The 20,452-nt window shown below is 34.5% G+C and overlaps 1 protein-coding gene across 1 annotated transcript; it reads right to left on the bottom strand.

Moving 5' to 3' along the window:
- Positions 1 to 1,773: 1,773 nt before the first annotated feature.
- On the bottom strand, positions 1,774 to 10,284 carry LOC134281629 (uncharacterized; the record flags this gene model as incomplete). The annotated part of the gene is made up of 2 exons (XM_062764062.1): positions 1,774 to 4,692; positions 5,086 to 10,284. Coding segments are annotated over 2 exons (8,118 nt in total), but the record flags the coding sequence as incomplete, so codon positions are not given.
- Between the last annotated feature and the right edge of the window lie 10,168 nt (positions 10,285 to 20,452).

Genomic DNA, 20,452 nt, shown 5'->3' with positions numbered 1-20,452 from the left:
GATGTTGAGAAACATTTGCAATTTCAGACAAAATAACCGTATCATTGGCATAAAATAATATGAACTGTTTCATAAAAATGGTATGATCATGTTCGATCTCTTTAGAAGAATTATCATAGGCGTTAACTTTCTTTTTGTGAGAAAATTTTCTTAGTCATTGATGTACAATGAAAATAAAAAAGGTCTTGAAGATTTTCACCTTGTCTTACCCTGATATTGTAGTTGAAAAATTCATAGAACACATCTTTTATATAAAATAATTATTTTAAAAAATCAGTATAAATTACATTTTAATCCCTGGACAGTTTTTAAAGGTTGATATGCTTGTTAAAAGTAATGTTCAATAATATGAGAACATAAGATGTGGGTGTGTGGAGGACCCTTAAAACACACTGCGGATTTTTGACATTACATAATTCCAATGCTCTTTTCCAGCCCATTTTCCAAATTCATTTCATCCCCAATGTCTTTTTCGATTTCATAAAGTTAAGATTTATATAGCGGTCTATACTAGTACTAAAATCGTACATTAGTACACACCATAAACTTCACACTCGATTGATCTTTTGTTAGTTACTTGAAACACATTGAGATATCGTTACACTGTTGAATGACATGGGGTTGTGTGCACCAGAATATGTTACAAAAATATAGAACATTTAATTTGCTTTACAAAATTAAATTTTATAAATATATATACTATATATCACATGATCAAAAGATATGTTTGTGCATGTAAGAGCATCTGTATATTTGACACTCCCATATCAACCATTAATAAAAAAGAATGTCGTGACACAAAAATCTACTAATTTGTAACCACAATATTGCTTGTTACATTTTGACTGTTCTGACCAGTGGTATACTTAAAGTTTCTAATAAATGAACATCTGTATTTATATATACATTGATTACCATGTTTACAGTTTTGGATGGTTGATTTGCATTAAAAATCGTCATTTATAACATAGTCTATTAATTTTCTATTATACTGGCAATAAAGTTATAAACAAACATAATTAATATTTTAAGTTGTTTCATGCAACACTTATTCTATTCTTTAAAAAAAAATCAGGAGATAGATATTTGCTGTTTTCGGGTGGTATATACTTATCCATTTTTAACAAAAAACCGTATGTACAATCTGTTTTCTTTACATTTATATATTTTACATATGTGTCCTTATCTAGAACATGTAAAAGTACTATACCGATGATCATGTTTAAGTCAATTAAGTTCTGTCTTTAAGAAAAGTGGTATCTGCATGGTTAATCGAAACCATTTGAACCCATGTATTATGATTGATGAGACATGTAGCGTTGACTATAAAGATTCCTTTTTAACAACACATGCGGGTTATTAGTTGTTTAATGGAGTAAAGTTTAATGATAAAAATAATCAATTGAATGACAAGTACTACTCGTAAATTCTGAAGGACTATGTATCGTATGTACATATATACAAATCTTTGTGTATCCTCAAATTTCAAAACAAAATATTTCGATAATTGAAAACTTAATAACTGTTTCTTGAATTCAGAGATTTATTCATACTGTGAATATAACTAATATTATCATCACAAGTTATTTTTCTCCAATACAGTACAGTATAAAGACAGTAACTAATTTCTAGTTTCTCTGTCGACGTCATTGTCCTTGAATTTGCTTAAATAATCTTGCATCAAGGCCAAAATGCACATTGGTTATTAGTAACCCCAGGGGGTTTACAATTCTAATAAAAGAGAACATATTCAGGTAGCCCTCATACATTAATTCATGAATTTTCTGTTACGATTGTTATGATGAGGGCATCGTGGTAACTGTAATATGTTGGCAGCCTCTGCACTTCAACTTGAATGCCTTCAGATGCATAGACATGATCGAGAATGGTACTGTTTTCTGTTGTGTAGAAATTGACAAATTGCCTGAAACCTTGTTTCATCATGAAGCTCTGAATAGGACCTGCAGATTTTGCATCTTCATTGAAATCTCCAACAAAAATTATATGTTTGTTGCATAATTTATAATATTCTATTAGCTTATGGAGCCGTTCCAGAAAGTAAGAGACGTTGAGAGTACTTGGGCGATACAAAGTAATAACAACCATATCTCTTTCGACTAAAGTTACTGCCATACCCTCTACATTCTTTTCTGGCAGTTGACTGACAATTTTCCTATTCGGACTTTGATTGATGTATAGTGCCACACCTCCTCCTTTTGCATCACGGAGTTTTTGTACTTGTTCATTGCTCTCATCATATGCATCTCTTCTAGATGTATGATACAAGGAAAATCCATCCATATCAAATTGTGCTAAGCTTTGATCAGATCTTAACCATGTTTCAGTCAGGCATACGAATTGTGCTCCTCTGAAACGAAAGTCGTTCTGCAAATCTGCAAAATGGCCATTTAAACTTTGGACATTATGAAGAATAATGCTATTCGAGTGCAATAGTTTCGTGGAAAATTTTGTAAGCTGTACTCTGGCCATTTCAGCTAAGGCAATTTTCACTTCTGAATCAGCATACACTTTTTTCTGCAAGGCTTCAGCGTTATCGGTTTCAATAAATAATCCATTTTTCGATGTTACTCTTGTCAGAGCAACATATGCTTGTCCTGGTGAAAACATTCGGTCTAAATTGACCACCACCTTTTCAACTGTCATTCCCTGAACCTTATGAGCTGTACATGCCCAGGATAGCCTTAAGGGGAACTGATGTCTCACAACTGTCTTTAATTTCTTTTCAATAATCTCTTCCTGAACTCTGTGAACCAAGACGCTTCCTTTCTGTATTCTTTTACCAGATTTCTTACCAACATTCTTGTTGTCAAATTTTACTCCTATCGCTGTAATATTGGTTGAGTTTTGGTCATACACAAAGTGAGTTATGTATCCCATTACTCCATTCACCAGCCCATCTTCTACATCACAATTTCTTGTTAACATCACCCTTGCATTCACAGCCATAAGCAGAGTACTGCTAAGATTATCTGTTTTTAAGCTTCTAAGCGGTTTCTCTCTTAAAACCAGTTTTCCGCTTGTTGCATTTTTTTGGAAATCCTTTGCTTCAATCTCTTTTAGATCTTTGCAGCTTTTCTTCAACATTGAGAGGTTATAATTATTTACTTCATCATTTGTTGGGTACACATGTAGAGCATCTTCTGGTCCCTCTCTTATACAATCATGTATGAGAGCTTGTGCTTCACTTGTTAAAGGCTGGTCTGCTTCACGAATCCGAAGAGAGTTCAAAGCGTTCGCAAAGGGTATATCTTCCCGCTGCCTCATTATTTCATTCAGTTCAACAACCTTGAAAAAGTCCCTCCAATAGTCAACAGGATATGAGGTATTTTCTTTAAATAGCCGTTCATCTTTCCGTTGTTTTACGGGTGGAAGCTGATAAAAGTCACCCAGGGCAATAATGCTTACACCGCCAAATGGCTCTTTGCATTTCTTTATTTGGACCAGTCTTTCATGAATGTAATAAAGAAGTCTCTTGTAAACCATTGAAACTTCATCTATTACGAGAATCTGCAAGTCTCTCAGATGCATCCTTATTTCACTTAGACTCTGTTCTTTCAGAGGTTGGTATGGTAGTGGCAAATATTTAGTCAGGGAAAACACATGATGAATGGTGTTTCCACCTATGTTGAATGCAGCTGTTCCTGTGAAAGCTGTTAGGAGCACTGATACACTATCAGGTGAAGACAATGTCCGAGAAAATATTCGAGATGCCTCATATTCTATAGCCTTGATGACATGGCTCTTTCCTGTTCCTGCTCCTCCAGTTATGAAAATATGCACCGGATCTGGCTTGTCCCCAGCAACTTTGCTTAAGCACCAGTCGCGTATGTGGTAAAATATCTCCTTCTGAGTTTCATTTAGACTTTGCAGGATTGGTAAAATATCATTCTTAGAATGCTTATTTTGTTGAATTTGAAAGAGCGCATCATGATTTGTCTGAGTCTGTATATCAGGAATTGCTTCTGGAAGATGTTCGTCCACGGTGTTCACTTTATTTTTTTCTATAGTATTTTCCTGTCTTAATGCTTCTGACTCTGGACAGAGAGTTGCCCAAGCATCTTCAGGTTCTCCGATGTTTTCGAACATCTCTTGAGCTTCCGTGATTACATCTTCATTCCTTGCATATTGTGCATGGTGCAAGTCAACTATTGATTTGACAGACTGGACATTTCTTTTTCCTTTGATTCTAACGTGACCGTTTTCATAAAATGACTCATATAATTCAAATCCAGGGGGTTTTAATTGTGCCTCATTCCAATGTGGAAGAAAGAGCTGTAATAGAGACCGATAATATTTTTCAGGCATTTTTTCAGCATTGAACCTCGGATACCTTATAACAGCTGGTTTTGTCCGTGTCCTTTTTTGAATATATCCTTTTGAATTTTGCAATTCGAACACATTTTCATTTTGAGTTTTGGGAACCTGAGACTTAGCTAACACCCTGTAAACAGAACAGAATTCTGCTAAGCACATGTCATGAAAAAGTGGTTTGTTTGGCCGGTTTTCGTATCTCTCTATAATATTTGTCATCCAAATCTCGTTTTCATCGTCATCTTCATCATTTTCCTTTTCGACCCCTTTTTGTCTTTTTATTTGAGAGAGTGGTTTACTTAGACGGGTCGGATTTTCACCTACTGGTACAAACACAACTTTCCTTGAGCATTCTTTCATCTTTAAGGTTATTCACTCCTCAGCTTTTTAGAAAAGTTCACGCAGAAGCTTCGTTTTCTATTTCTTTTGGTGGAAGGATATTTAGCAGAAAATTCTGCAAATCTGCACATTTATAAAATTTAATGTAATGGAGATTTAGCCTCAAATACTTTTACTTAGAGAATATTCTCCGTTTTGATATTGCTAAAAATATTTAATATAGGACTTTATTTATATTTTTTGACTAGTCTTTTTATTTTTCTTTCATTATTTTAAACTACTCGAGAGAGTGGTTTTTTAATACCCCAAATATGTTATTTTTATAGTAGTTAATTTACGCGCATTAATTTGCAAGATTTTTTTAATGTTAAATATTATTCAAACTATTTTACAAAAAATAAGATTTTCACCTACTGGTACAAACACAACTTTCCTTGAGCACTCTTTCATCTTTAAATTGCACACTCGATACACAGCTTCCTGTGCACTGACTTCTCTATGGTGTAAATAAGCTGTCCCAATTTTCTTTAAAGTATTACGGGCATCAAGATTTCCCTCCTCTGCCTCTATCTTCGTTTGCTTCAGTAACATCCCCATTTCTCTTTCAGACTTTGAAATGTAAGAAATAATGTAAACAATGCAACTAAATGGATCTAAAACAAATTGAATGTCCATGTTTGCATCCCAACATTTTAAAAGGCAAGGATTGTACTGATTGATCCAAAGTTCACATGGATTTCTTTTAAGAACGATAGATCTTTTTTTCGTTAGCAGCCTATGGGCTTCTTCGTACTGTTCCTGAGACAAAGACAAGCTGCTGAAAATTTCTTCTGAACTTTTACTTTCATTTGATTCGTTTTGCACTTCTTCCCAGACACGCAGTAAAATATCCTTTGCATACGATTTCCTTGATTTAGTATCTTCGTTATTTTCCATGTCGCCTTCTTCACAAGGTGAATTTATAAATGTACTTTGGGAGGGGGGTCGAGGAAAATTAAATCTGCAATCTGTTCCTTTTTTTCTACAAGATTTTGAATGTTTTCGGCTGTGCTGTTGAACTGCCAAGACAATATTCCTCAACTCTGGATCCTCGAATTCAGATGGTACTACACAAGATACATATTTGTCAATGAAATCACATACAGCTTGTTGCCCATGCTCGTCAAGTTTAGGTGCATTTTCAACCCAATACAAACAATGCATGTGGGGTGATCCTCTCTGCTGGAATTCTACTCTCTGAAAAAAATCTATTATTTTTCCAATCGGCTCAGCTGGAGAGAATATAACATCTCTTTGAAAGACGTGGAACCTATGTTCAAACATCCTAGCAACTGTCACAGGATTCTTCCTTAAAACCTCATTTTTTTCTGACCAGTCCAACATTTCTGGATCTCTGTTATCATTTTGTTGTCTTAATATCGTTTTAACTGCGTCATTCCATCTATGTTCCGCAGCGGAGAAGGAGCAAAACCAGGTTGGAATTCCTAACTGTCGGAGCATTGCAAAGAGATCTTTTTGAGCTGATGACCAGAATGCTGGCGTTCCCCTTATCGGCTGCATAAACCTTAATGCCTCATCATTTCGTAGCAACCTTGAAAGAGTTTCTGGATCTTGTACCATGCTCGAAGTAACTAAATTCCCATTTGACATTTTTGAGACAGATTTTCGAACTGAAATTTGTGTTTTTTCAATGACCTGATTCAATTCTGACATAAACTGACTGAAGAATATGTAATTGCTATCTTTTGCGAATCTACCATCCGCATGCATTAACCTGTTATTGAAATATCTAGACAGTGTTATTCTTATATCTCTGTCCTCATTCCAAGTAAATTTTCCACTAGGGAAATGACAGGGAAACGCTTTAGCCTCATTTCCTGGTTCCTGTAACATCCGCACAGGATTTTGTCCTTCTCCAGGCGCAATGTTGTAAATATCATCAAAATAATGGTCCAAAACCTCCTGGGCAATATCCACGGGCTGCAGACAAGTATCAATTGCTATTTGTTGGTGTTCATCATTATCATCAATGGTTTTGTCATTTATTTCTTCTGCTGTATTTTCCTCATCAGTGTCAACATTCCAGCTTCTATTTAGTTTTACATTTTCGTACCAGTGATTATTTTGCTTTAAAAAACAAAGAGCTGCAAATATGTGGCTTGGATTTACAAACTGGTACTCAAAGTATCCTTTGTAGCTAAGCTTTCTTTTCAGTTTAACCCTTAATAATAAATCCTCATCATGATTCAGTGGTAAACTGGTTGTTTTTTTCAAGTCTGAAGGTACACACACCACTGGTCCATGTATATTTCTTTGACCTCCTTGGGGAAGTGCCATGACCTTCATAAATGGAATGTGCAGAGCAATTAAATGCTGTTCTAGACTATTCATATTGGCCAGTTCCTGTGGTATATCCTCAAGATACATCTCATTTACTGCTGCCTCTGCTGGAATATTACCACTCATAATCTTTCTATGACATGTATAACATATCCACAAATTTGACCTGGTACAACCTTCTGGACAGGATTCTGTGCACTCATGCAAATATTTCTCTTGTACACACAAACTCGAAACTTGTTTTGAGCCTTCATTCTTACTATACAGTTGCTCATCACACTTTTGTACCTGATTATCAAATAACAATCGATGACAGCAGCAGCATACATAGTCGATGCCTCTTCGAGTATTTTCTTTAAATAATTCGAAGACTGTTTCTTCATTTTCGAACTTTTTCTGTTTTGCTTTTCTGTGTTGTTTGACCGACCTTTTCTTCGATTGTTTTGCTTCAGAACTCAAGTGATAGCGTTTCTTAACTCCTGCCTTAATTTTTGACCTAAAACTGTTATCTGTGCTGTACTTTTTCGCTTTAGATGTCAGAATGTTTTCTCTGAATATCTTATTTGCACTATATCTCTGTGTATAACAAACTTTTCTCTTATATTCCTCATCAGTTTTATACCTTTCCTTACTTCTCTTCTTCAGCTTTTCTCTGTAGAGTTCATCATCTTTGTATTTTTCTTTCCCTTTTCTCTTCTTCTCTTCCCTGTGTACACTGTCAGTTCTGTATTTTCTCGAGTTTTTTTGCTTCAAATTTTCTTTATGGGTAGGATCAGTCTTGTACTTTTGTATGCTCCTAAATTTTACATCTTCTTGGTGTGCTTTGTTCAAAGCATACTTTTTAATACTTGCATCTTTTGATTTCTTTCTACTCTCTTCATTTCCAGCATATCTGGCTTTGCTTTGCAACTTTGTTTTGCTACGGTGAAATGCATCATTTTCATATCTCTCCTGATTTCTAGCTTTGACAGTAGATTTAAATTCATCATCTTCCTTATATTTGATGTATGCAGTTAACAATTTCTTGTTTCGAAATTCAGCATCTTCTTGATACTTTCTTCTCATTGATTGTTTTCGCTTTTCCACTGGATTTGGTTTATTCATTTCTGAGGAAATTTGTCTCTTTGCTTGCATTCTCCCACGATTTCGTTCTTTTTTAATTGAATATTTTGGAGCAACTGCTCTTCTCTCAAACAATCTTTCACTTCTCATCTCTACATTTTTATCACAAACATCAAGTACTACATTGTAATGATTCTGTGCTTCATGATTTAAGTAAATTGCTCCAGTTTTCTTTGTCATGGATGAGTTCTTTCCCTTTAGTGAAAATTTCAACCAATGATTTCTGGTATATGTGTAAATATCAATATTCATCAAATGGCATACTGCTATGATTTCTAATTCTGTTGCCCACTTTCCATTTTGTGACATTGAAGACAATGCTAGATGTTCCATAACAGTACTTTCACCAGTTCTCAAAAATGGTTTGAACACACCTTCATTTTCAATCATGTGCTGACAAACAGCACTGCGAATGACATAATGGTAGTCCTCTGAATTTGTCAGATTATAGGAAACAGCTCTAAAAAAGCAATTGCCATCACCAAATATCTCCTTTTGAGAAATCGGTTTCTCAAGGTCCTTTTGAATTGCATGATTCTCAACTCCAAATTCATTGCACATGAAAGGAATATTTAACCCTTGACATAATTCTCTTTTCATGTCTGAGTCAAGAGGAACAAAATAGAACTGTTCATGCTCACTAGAAACAAAATTCAAATCCTCATCTCCACTTTCTGAATCAACGTCAATTTCTTGTGATGTGCTTGAAGTTTCAACAATTTCTTCAACAAAACTACCAGCATGCTCTTGTGATTTTTGCACATGAAATCTAACATCCAAAATATTACTCATTTTACAATGTACCCCAGTAATATTGCATTCAACATCTTTTGAATACCCCATAGAAACAGCCAAAGACTGAATATGAAGAGAGATGTCTGATTTATCTTGGAAAAGAATTCTTGTGCTTTTCCCACTCACACTTAACAAGCCTTTTGAACATCTAGAATGAGAGTCAAATGTGAAAAACCCATCTCCTGATTTGCCAATCAATAATGTATTTCCACCAAAGCATACAAAACATCCATCAGTTTTTGTTAAAGCAATCTGCAATGCTTCATCTAGAGAATATGCACCAAACTCTTCAAAGTTTAATCTATCGTCTGATAAAATCACACTCGATAATGTCTCATTTGCTCTAAATTCATAAGATCGATCAAAGCATTCAAAGACCTCAGGTAATTCCTCTACAAGGAGATACCTATTATTTATAAATGAGCTTCTTTGCAAGAAAGTGTACAATTCGTCACCAGTCACTAAAATTTTGTTCATATCCATTGTATTCCAGTGCTTACTGTTTTTGACTTTGTGATAAGATAGCCCTGCTAAACAGTTGGCAACACACTGAGTTCCAGCAGTTTCTTGAAACATTAGATCTCCCTGGTGAAAAGAACCCTGGACATACACCGAACAGTTATTCTCTTGACTTTCATGTGTACTCTTAATGTTCTCATTCTCACATGCATTTTCAGAATTCTTGTTCTCCCTCCTTTCACAAATATCCTCAAAATTCATTCTCTCTTTATTCTCATACATATGTACGTCTTCGTTTTCTTGTTTTTTGCATACATTGTCTATGTTCTTCTGTTTCTTATTTTCAATTTCTTGATTCACATTGTAACTGTTTTGATTTCCATTTGAGACACGTAAAAATACTGTTTGAGTACTGTCTTTATATCCCTCATCTTTTTTTAGTGTACTGCTGATATCCTCCATCCCAGAGGATTCCAGCTGCGCCTGACCTGCTGGGCTAGGCTTAAAGCCATCATCATGCCCAGGTACCCTCGCTGGAGTACAAACCCACGCTGGGGAGTCAGGGGACGGTGCCAATGCCCCGTTTTGGGCATGCAGACGACTTCCCCGAGGAGATGACAACCTCGGGGCATTTGAGTGCATTTTCACTCGAGGTGAGGCCTGCACCCTGGCCAGGGGTTTTTCCTCAAAAGGCGGCAACCCCATGGAGCCTTGCCCTGGAAAATTACCAGGAGGAGCTGTGGCAGCTCCAACAACTGTCCCGCAAGGAACAGCAGGCTTAATGTTCTGCTCATCTGGTGGTTTTGTGGACTGAGACTGCACAAGTCTCTTCTGCCTCTTTCGTTCTCTGTCTTTTTCTCTTTGATTTCTGTTATTAATTCTCTTTCTTTTCCTCATCTACAAAATACAATTTAATTGATTTGTAATACATGTAATTTGTTTTGTGGCTTAAGCAATAACAAGAAATCTGTAAGCCAATGCTTACTAGGAATACCCCTGCTCTAATGTTAATAAACACTATCATGTTAAAATACAGGGGTTCAATGATATGCCTACCCACGACACGATACGTATCAATATATTCAGTTCATGGTACGATACGTATCATGATACACGACATATTCGGTTAAAAAGTCAGACGTTTGTCATCATATACCTTAAACTCAAAAGTTTTATCAAATGCTCATTACACTATTAGAAAAGTGATAATATCCTTCGACCCGTTAAATATGAGGCTGAAAACAAGTTTATTTGCCTTTTCTGCAGTTTTATTGACCTCATGTTTTGTGCGGAAACCATTTTGAAATTGTAAATGACAAACCAAAATGGATGATTCGGATAATTATGTACTGATTGAACCAAAGCGTGATATCAGTTTCAGGTATCGTGAACCGAACCCTGGAAAAATAAACCGCAGTATACCGTCAAACGGTTTATCGTTGCACTCTTATTAAAATACACAAGTTCAATTACGAGAGATGAACCAAAAAAGTATGAAATTGACATCAGATTCATATCAAATTATTCCTACCATATGGATGCCTCAACATAGATTGTATGAAATTTCATGCATCTGCTATCATAACTTGATGAGAAATTTGCACCGAAAATCTGTAATGTATGAAACAGACCGACGCACAGACAAACAGGAAGTTGACAATGGATTTGACCACAAATTTATCCCCCTGTATAGCATGCATAAGAGAAGATTGTGTTTAAATTTCAAGCATCTGAGATGAGTACCGGTAGTTGCTGAGAAAACTGTTACGAAAAAGTGTTATGTATGAAACAGAGAGACACACAGACAAACAGAAAGGTGACATTGGATCCGACAAAAAATGTATCCCACCATAAGGCATGTCTTAGGGAAGATTGTGTTAAAATTTTGCGCATCTGCGATGAGTACTTACCGAGAAAACTGTTACGAAAAAGTGTTATGTATGACATGGACAGACACACAGACAAACAAGAAGTCGACATTGGATCTGACCTAAAGTAGATCCCACCATATGGCATGCCTCAGAGAAGATTGTGCTAAAATTTCAAGCATCTGTGATGAGTGGTTACTGAGAAAGCCATTAACCATAACTTTCATGAGATGCTATAATTGCATATAAACAGCACTCAAATTTAGTGAATTTTCCTATTTTATTTTTATGTAAGACTTTGATTCCCCATTGTGGTCTTGCCGAACCCCCAGGGGTCAAGATTTGAACAATTTAGAATCTACACTACACAAGGATGCTTCCGCATAAGATTCAGCATTTTTAAACAGGTTTTTATTTTTCCTAATAGCAATTTTACATCAGAATGCTTTGCTATAAATATGATTATCCATGAATTTGATGTTCTTGAGAAAGATACTTTTATCGAAAGTTTTTCCTGAATAGACATTTATTTGTATTAAAATTGATTAACCTTTGGGGTCTCACCCAGTCTAAAGGAAAAATGCATAGAACTAGTTTTAACTGTAAAGAGGACCGTTACAGATGTTCCCTAAATGCTCCCCGACTACCTTTTTGTGCAATTTTCCTACAACACTTCTTTAATATATGCTCATAAAAGAATTATAAAAGCTACAATGATATAAACTACATGTCATTTAACATGTTGCATGCATACGCACGTGCATACAATTGCAACATGATCTTGGCATTTTATTAATCCATTAAGTTTATAATAACATTATCTTTATATCGTTAGAATTAATAATAAAAATCATAGAAATATATTGATCAATTTACATATTGCAGGTGCATGTATGTCCTTGCATTCAATTTTGAAATTATTTAAACAGGAATCCATTATGTCTATTCATATTTAAATTTCATCCTTTTTTGCAGAGAACCAAGTAAGTTATGGGCAGCTAAGGCATTTTAAGTTTCAGCCAATCAGATTGTAGCACACGTACATAGACGATTTCATGATATTTCTAATATATCATGCAATCAATCTTCATAATGTCTGACTGCGTTCAAAATTTCAAAAGATTTTGTCAAGAAAACAAGAAAGATATAAAGACTTTAGTTCTGCACAGAAAAAGTTGTTTTCCCCATATCTCTATTTAAATTTTGATCTCTAATTTGGCCCAACCCTGGTCACCTGATACATTTATGTATCACAATTTGAAAAAAAAATTAAATGTACAATGTTTTGAGATGCTTTCATATATGACTTACCACAGTTATTTATTATATATGCTGTTTTTATGAAATAGTATATAAATATTGCATGTAGGTGAGTGTAACATTGAAAATTTTTACCCCAAGAAAACCATTGTCAACCGAGGCGCAGCTGAGGTTGACAATGGTTTTCGAGGGGTGAAAATTTTTAATGTTACACTCAGCTACATGCAATATTTATTATATTATACTGAATGTTTTATACAAATACATATTACAGTAAACTGTGCGCGCATAACTTCTGTGCAGTCGCTATTTTTTGTAATAAATGTACCACCCGTCGTCAAGCAATGTTGACTGTTGCCACGCAGGAGGGCATGGCTTTATTATTCAGCAGGTAGTAGTGTTTTTTATCAAATGTTTCTCGACGAATCAGATTCAAGTAATTTACATGAAAGTATAATATTATAAAATATTTCTTAAATTAAATTACCAAGTACTCCTTTGTAAAACTATTGTTCCTTATTCTGAGCTCAACTTAATACTTGGGACATAAAATTTAAAACAAATGTGAATCTTTAATTACCATGTTTTCTATTTGTGGATGCTTACATATTAATATGACCAATCATGCTATTACTTCTTTCCTCCTCTGTGGTCTTACACTACCCCCAGAGGGCCATAATTTGAAATAAAACTTTGAATTTTATTGAGCCAATCCTGATCTGATTTTCTCCCATTGGAATGAGGCATTGTCCATCATTTGTAGAAATTTTAATATAAGTACCTCAAGAAAGAATACTTTGCGACAAGTTTTATATATTGCTCCAGTTGTTCTTGAGAGAAATTAAAAATAATAGATGTTTAAGCGCAATGCACACCCACAAAACAATAGACAATCAGAAGTCTCGGATGACACTGTAGCTCTACTGGTCTGTACGTGTAACAAAGGAAAGGCAGAACTTAGATTTCAAAATTTGCAACAGGCAGCAATAAATGGAATTGTGTGTCTTAGTGTAGTCTACTTGTGTGTCAAGTTATATTGAAATAAAACCAAAACTGTAGGAGGAGCAGCAATTAAAGGAATTGCACAAAACTCCTATTTTAAGTAACCATGGTAACACCTTTCATTGAAATGAAGAACTGATGCACAAATATATGTGTTTAAATGTAGTTTACTTGTGTGCCAAGTTATATTGAAATCACACTAAAACTGTAGGAGGAGTAGTGTTTGATGGGATTTTCACAGAAAATTCTATTTTAGAGCTAATTGCAAAAAGGCTAACGGATTGCGCTGTTTGTGACGTGCTAACACTTCGCTTGTCGAGAGGTTTAAATACTATGTCACATTCTTGCCACATCAAAGGAAGTAGCCGAGATCGCTTCTCTCCCACGCTAAAGTCGGTCAGCTGCAATACACAGCGCCGACGTTAAACGGTTTAAAAAGGGGGACAGGCAGCACAAATCTTATTAAACAGTTGAAAAAGAGCATTATAAGGCATTTTTTAGAGTCCATGATAAATTGAAGGTGATAATTTTATTTTTTTTATAGCATTTGTTTACATTCAGCTGCGGTACCAGATTAATTCTGATTCAGACAAAATAAGACCATGGTGTTAGGATTGAAGAACTCACTGTCAGTGTCTTATCATTTATATTGATAGTTTTAAAATATTTTTTTCATCAGAATATGAACGTGATTCAAGTAAGAAAAAGAAATCCATTCTACTCTGTAAATGAGCCCGGCTCTCTGTACTTCTGAGTACTTTGATTGTAGAAATGGCTACAAAGAGTGGAAAATACCCCTTCTTCTGTTGGTAAATTGAGTTTCTTGTAATTCATTTTCACTGGAAGTAAAAATCAGACTTGCCTCCAGCATTTTATATGTACTAGTGATGACTACTAATTGATCTATGTGACAAACTTTCACAAAATTTTTGTATTGCACTTGTGCCAATGTGATTTTTTGTTCAACATCTAAGAATATCATAAATGCCTGAAACATGATCAAGAGTAGTGTTGAATAATGGGGAAAATTTCATAATCGATAATCAGTCAAAATCGGAGAAGCTTAATCGATCAATCATCAACCTAATGGTAATTCAAATTTCAGATACAAAATTCTATTTCTTTACAGCATTTATCATTTATGGAACAAACTAAAATTAAAATGTTATCAAGTCTATTCTGAAGACAACTTTTTTGTTGTATAAGTAACAAAGAAACAGATTTTTTTTTTTTACATATTTGCTCATGTTCTCAATGTTTTTCTCTTGCTTCAAATTTACCTGCCATGTTTACATTTGGAACTCTCTAGATTGTCCGTAGTAAATACACTGTGTATGATTTATAGCCCGTATTTCTTTTGCTACATTACGAATACACGGAACGAATTCCAAGTCCGTAGGAAAATATCACTTTAACGATAGAATGTTCTATGGATTCCCTGGATAATGGGTAAATTTCTACTTGATAGATGCTAACTTTGCCTTCAGATGCCATTTTTGAATTTTTTGTTGACCTTCTTTTGTTTTACATGTATTGTTAATGTGTATGTATTAGTTTTGTTCAAATCATACAACTTTATTTGGGCGAGTTTATCTGGACGACAAACGATTATGAAAAATGTAATCGATAATCGGAATCGAACACCCAAAAACGATCGACAATCGATCGTCGGCGACAATCGTTTTATCACTAATCAAGAGTCAAAAGATATCACAAAAATGTCTAATCATAATACATGATTAAACTGTAATCATAGGTTGACATCAAATTCATACAAGGATTACACTTTGATATTAAAATCTGGCTCACAGCCTCACAAAGAAAAAAGATTTTTTTTATGTATTTTATACCTTTGGACAGCCTAATCATAAACAGAACTTGACCTAGATATGCATCTGTTATATCTGTATACTAAATTTCATTTCAGAATGTAAAACCTCTGTGGAGAAAATCAATGGAAACTGCTAATAATTGCAATTTTTCTAAGTCCAAAAGGCATATTTTGTAAAAAAAATGGTGCAAACGTATCTAAAACAAAATTTGACCTAGATATTCATCTGATATATCTGTAAACCAAATTTCATTCTAGTATGTGCAACGGTTGTGAAGAAAATAACAAAATCTAAGTGAACCTACATGTACAGACTGACAGACAACAGGAAAGCAATATGCCCTCCTTCTTCAAAGAGTGGCATAAAAATGAGGAGCATGTTTATTTTCTGTTTATTTTCGATGGTTCAGAAATAATGGCGAAGGTTCAGAAAAAGCCAGTTTAGCATATAAGTCACAGTCAAGGTCACAAGGTCGTTGACCATAGTGCCATTTAATAACCTTAATATGTGAAGTAAGCTATCTAATTATGAAGTCTCAATCTCTCATGGTTCATATGTCAAATAGTACATGTAAAAAAGGTTAAGGGTCTTGAGGTCGGTACAGTAGCCAACTAGCCATGCCAATTTACAAATGCCATAGTGCCAAATAATAAATGTGCAAAATATAAAGTCCAAATCTCTTACAGATGCAGGGTGTCCACTGTCCAGGCTGTGACAGATGAACAAACGGACAGACATATACCAGTTAAAGTGATCCCATAGTGCCACACTGCTTTTCAAGTGACCCAAAAATGATGACTTTAAATGAGACTGGTGTAATTCATGTTTCAGCAATTTATTTGTCAATAATTAACTACATTTCAGAAATTATTCATATGTAGAGTGTGCTCTCACGCATCAAATCAACCCTGTGATATAAACCCTGTAGGCAGGTGACTAAGGTATATTGCTGCATTAATAGTAAGCAGTGCTCCAAGTTGCGACTAAACTGGTCGCATTTGCGACCAAAAAATTGATTTTGCGACTAGAAATGAAAACACGCTCGCATTTTCGCGACTGAGAAAATTTGGGCTGGACATGTCAAATTTTTAAGATTGGGATCGAGATTTCATTTGTAAAGATTCTCTATCAAGAAAATGTTTGAAGACATATACTCAAATACACTTTACAAAGCGTTGTATGGACTTAGATCACGTAATGGCATGCTGTACAAAGTTTGATAGAACCTGAATCAGAGACGTGGACAAATAATGTTCCTGATAGAATGGCATCCAAACTTCGTACACTTTTTAAGATCCGACCTTGTTATTGAAGCATTTGATCAATTGCTTGCATATCACAATGAATCATGATTGTATTATCATGCTTTATCATTATCATGGCATTTATAATCACTGTGTAATGGGTTAGGTACGTGGTAGTAAGTAAACATGACAAACAGCAGAAAAGTCCTGTCTCAACAGCTGTAAAGCTTGTATTTTCATTTGATAAAATTTTATTTCTGTAATCAGATTACTTGTGTTCTTCTGTACAACCATAAGGCTACATGTATTCAATAAAAATATTTCATTCAACCTAGCAATTTTTATAGTCACAGTAATAAGTAATCCATGATATAATAAAGACATAATACATATCCTTATTTAAATTATCAAGTTTTATTCACTAAATGTATTCTTTTTTATGGCGAGTGAAATATTTGATTATGGCGACCAGAAATTCTGAAATGGCGACCAAAAAAATTTTTAGGTCACCATTTTGCGACCTGAGAGCAAGTGTGACTTGGAGCACTGAGTAAGGGAAGTTAACAAATAAAAAGTGTAAGTCATCATGTTTATCACAAACTAAAGTTGTAAGATTACCATTAAGGTCTTTCTACAAGTGAAATATCTACAACTTTGTGGAATCTTTTATTTCAAGCTCACCCGACTGGGATATATCCCATCATTTCCTATGTAGCTTGTAACACAAGCTTTGTACACCCGACTTGTTGTTTTTTTCTAAAATACAAAGCAAATGACATGACGTCACAATGCACTGTAGTGTGTAGTAGTTAGTATCTGTTCCAAAACTCTATGTCCGACTTATAGGCTTGAATCAATTAATGCTCCCTCTGATATATAAGCTTATTAAATACAACCGACTTATAGGCGGACCGACTTATAGGCGAGTATATACGGTAAATCTTATCAATAGCTTGAGACACAGAAGATTGAATTTATGTTTTTTCAAAGAATTTTTAAGGATACGTAGGAAATAAATTCATGATCCAGGTTCAATCAAGGGTGAACGGGGATTTACCCTGGGTTTTATTCCACACACCCTTTGGCAAAAAAGTTCAATCAAGGGAGTACGGGGATTTACCCCAGGTTGTATTTCATACACCCTCCGGCCTTCAATTCCCGTACACCCTTGATTGAACCTGGATAACTAATATTGATATGAGAATGGACAAAATCATTGCTTATTGATGATACATTTTCAATATTTATTTTAGAATGTTTCTACAACTTACTTTCATCTTGAATATACATTTCAGTTTTGTTTGATCAAATTGATTAAGTATTTCTAAAATTGTTACGATAAAAAGTGTGCCAATGGACTTTTGCGAATACACTGACTTTTACAATCGACGGCTTACTTTTACACCTGGAAAATATACAGGAGCTCTTCTGTGAAAAAAATATTGATATAAACATTTAACAAAATGCTAATAATGGCTATATCAAAGATCATATTTACTTTGTCTAGGAAGGAAAAGACAACAATCCTAACCACAAAACCCTCCATTCCAACATTGAGTAACTCCTGTCAAGTTTTCCCACCAAAATGTGTTTTCTTCTTTATTTCTTTTAAATTATTTAAGTTATTGTAAATAACAGGAAATACTAATTCTCATGAATAAGGTATCTAAATTCATTCTATTCTACCACTAATTATCATGATTATATATTTGTAAATGTCCTGTATCATAACTTTCTTTTCCATGCTTGGATATCTCATCTCGATAGTCATGTTCGATCCGTATATTACGCAGGTTTTAAAATACAAGTAAGCCGTCAACAGTTAAAGTCAGTGTCAGCGGGCATGGGTTCCATGTTCTCCTTTGTTCCTGTATCCCGTTCGCCCGATTTTTCGTTCGCCCAGAGTCCGTTTGCCCAATTTCTCGTTCGCACAGCGTCCGTTCGCCCAAATTTTGTATAGAATATAATATAATGAATTTCTTTTTACATTTTCTGAGACCAAAGGGAGATTCTTCAAAGGTAAAACCTTTAGGATCATAAAATTGCATTGATATGATAAGTCATCTAATTAACTATAGGGCAAACACTAAATCATTAAAAATTGTTAGAATCAAATCAAAAATTAATTATTTGTCCCAAATAAACATTGTTCCTGGAATTTGAGTAACCCAAGTTAAAGGAAATAAAAATACATGTTAATCTTTATTTCAAATAAGTTAATTTATAAGTATATATAATATATAAGTATTGAGCACCTTATAGGGCGAACAAGATTTTGGGCGAAGAAATTTTTGGGCGAACGGATATCGGGCGAACAACCTGTTACCCGGGCTGTGTACTAACGAGTACAATAAACCAAGACCCGTCTCTATGAGGATATCTGATTCGTTAAAAAATCCCGGTAATAAAAATTAAAATTCTGATCCTACCATGATGACTTACTTGGCTAATATATATTATGTATACAATATATTTGTTTGGTAAATAATTTCAAAGTCCTGAATATCATAACTTTCTTTTCCATGCTTGTATTCTCATCTCGAATCAATTTCGTCATGTTCGTACCTCCGTATATTACGCAGGTTTTAAAAGTACAAGTAAGCCGTCAACAGTTAAAGTCAGTGTCAGCGGGCTGTTTTCACTAACGAGTACAATAAACCAAGGCAGATTGGGTTCCGTCTCTATGAGGATATCTGAAATATAACTCGTTAAAAAATATAATAAAAATTTAAATGAACCTGATATAACCATGATGACTTACTTGGCTAATAATATATTATGTATACAATGGATTATATAAACACTAGAAAAAACACAACGCTTACGGGAAATAACAAAATATAACTTTACTATCTTGATACAAGATTGTCAAATTATTTGTTTCCAACGAATCTCTTTTGAGCTTGGTCTTTTTTTTATCTAAAATGGCGCGAACACAAAGTTGACAATTCTGTCTGATGTTTTCATTTCTCGAAAACCTGTAATATTAAAAGGTAACTTACTCTGATTTAGCACTTTAATATTAATTTAAAACAATGATGCACTCTAGGAACTTAATAAATATCTTATACATATACGTGTACCAAAAAAAAACCAGCTTTATACACATTCGAATCTTTTGAATTATAATTTAATTTTGCAATATATTTTATTGAATAATATATGTCCACGGTATAAGCTTAAAACTTGCACTTCCTTTCTCTAAACAGGTGTTGGGGGCGACTTGGGGGCGAGTTTGTAAACAACCACAGCCTCGCTTTCAAATCTTCGTTATGTAAACGCTTGATAGGTGGGGCGTGTGTTTCGTTGTGGAGACATTTTCGACCCGTTCCGTTATAATCTCAATTGTAAATGCAAGGCATAGAAATGACACAATCTTTTGTCTTAGATATCCATGAAGAGTTTGTTCAATATTTAATTATATTACATGATTTTTAATAGTACGTGATATTAATTTTTTGAACACTAGTGGTAAAATAAACCTATAATATTATAATGGTTAAATTGAAAATGATCGACGTTCTTATAGAAAATTGACAAAATTCCATCCTGTTTTGACCGCAAATAACTTTCGTTTTTTCCAAAAATGAGTAATAATGCCCAAAAATGATTTAAATCCTCTAAATCCATGTTAATTAATACAAATAAATAAGCCAGTTTTTGCTACTTCAGGTTTCACCGGAAGTGCTGACGATGGACGGAAAAATAATTTTTTTGCTCCCAGTGACAGATGTTACCTAAAAACTGGTCAAGAACGGCAAGAATAGGCGCTTTACGACTACTTCCGCTTTGGCCGGAAGTGACATCGCCGGACGTATTTTGACGACTTCAATAGATTAAACTTGTCATTTTGAACAAC

This window comes from Saccostrea cucullata, unplaced genomic scaffold (assembly GCF_032062105.1).
Source record: "Saccostrea cucullata isolate Sc308-1 unplaced genomic scaffold, CSIRO_AGI_Scuc_v1 ctg5623, whole genome shotgun sequence".
In the NCBI taxonomy this organism is placed as follows: Eukaryota; Metazoa; Mollusca; class Bivalvia; order Ostreida; family Ostreidae; genus Saccostrea; species Saccostrea cuccullata.
The sequence above is the reverse complement of the archived record's forward strand: the minus strand, read 5'-3'. Positions and strand labels throughout refer to the sequence as shown.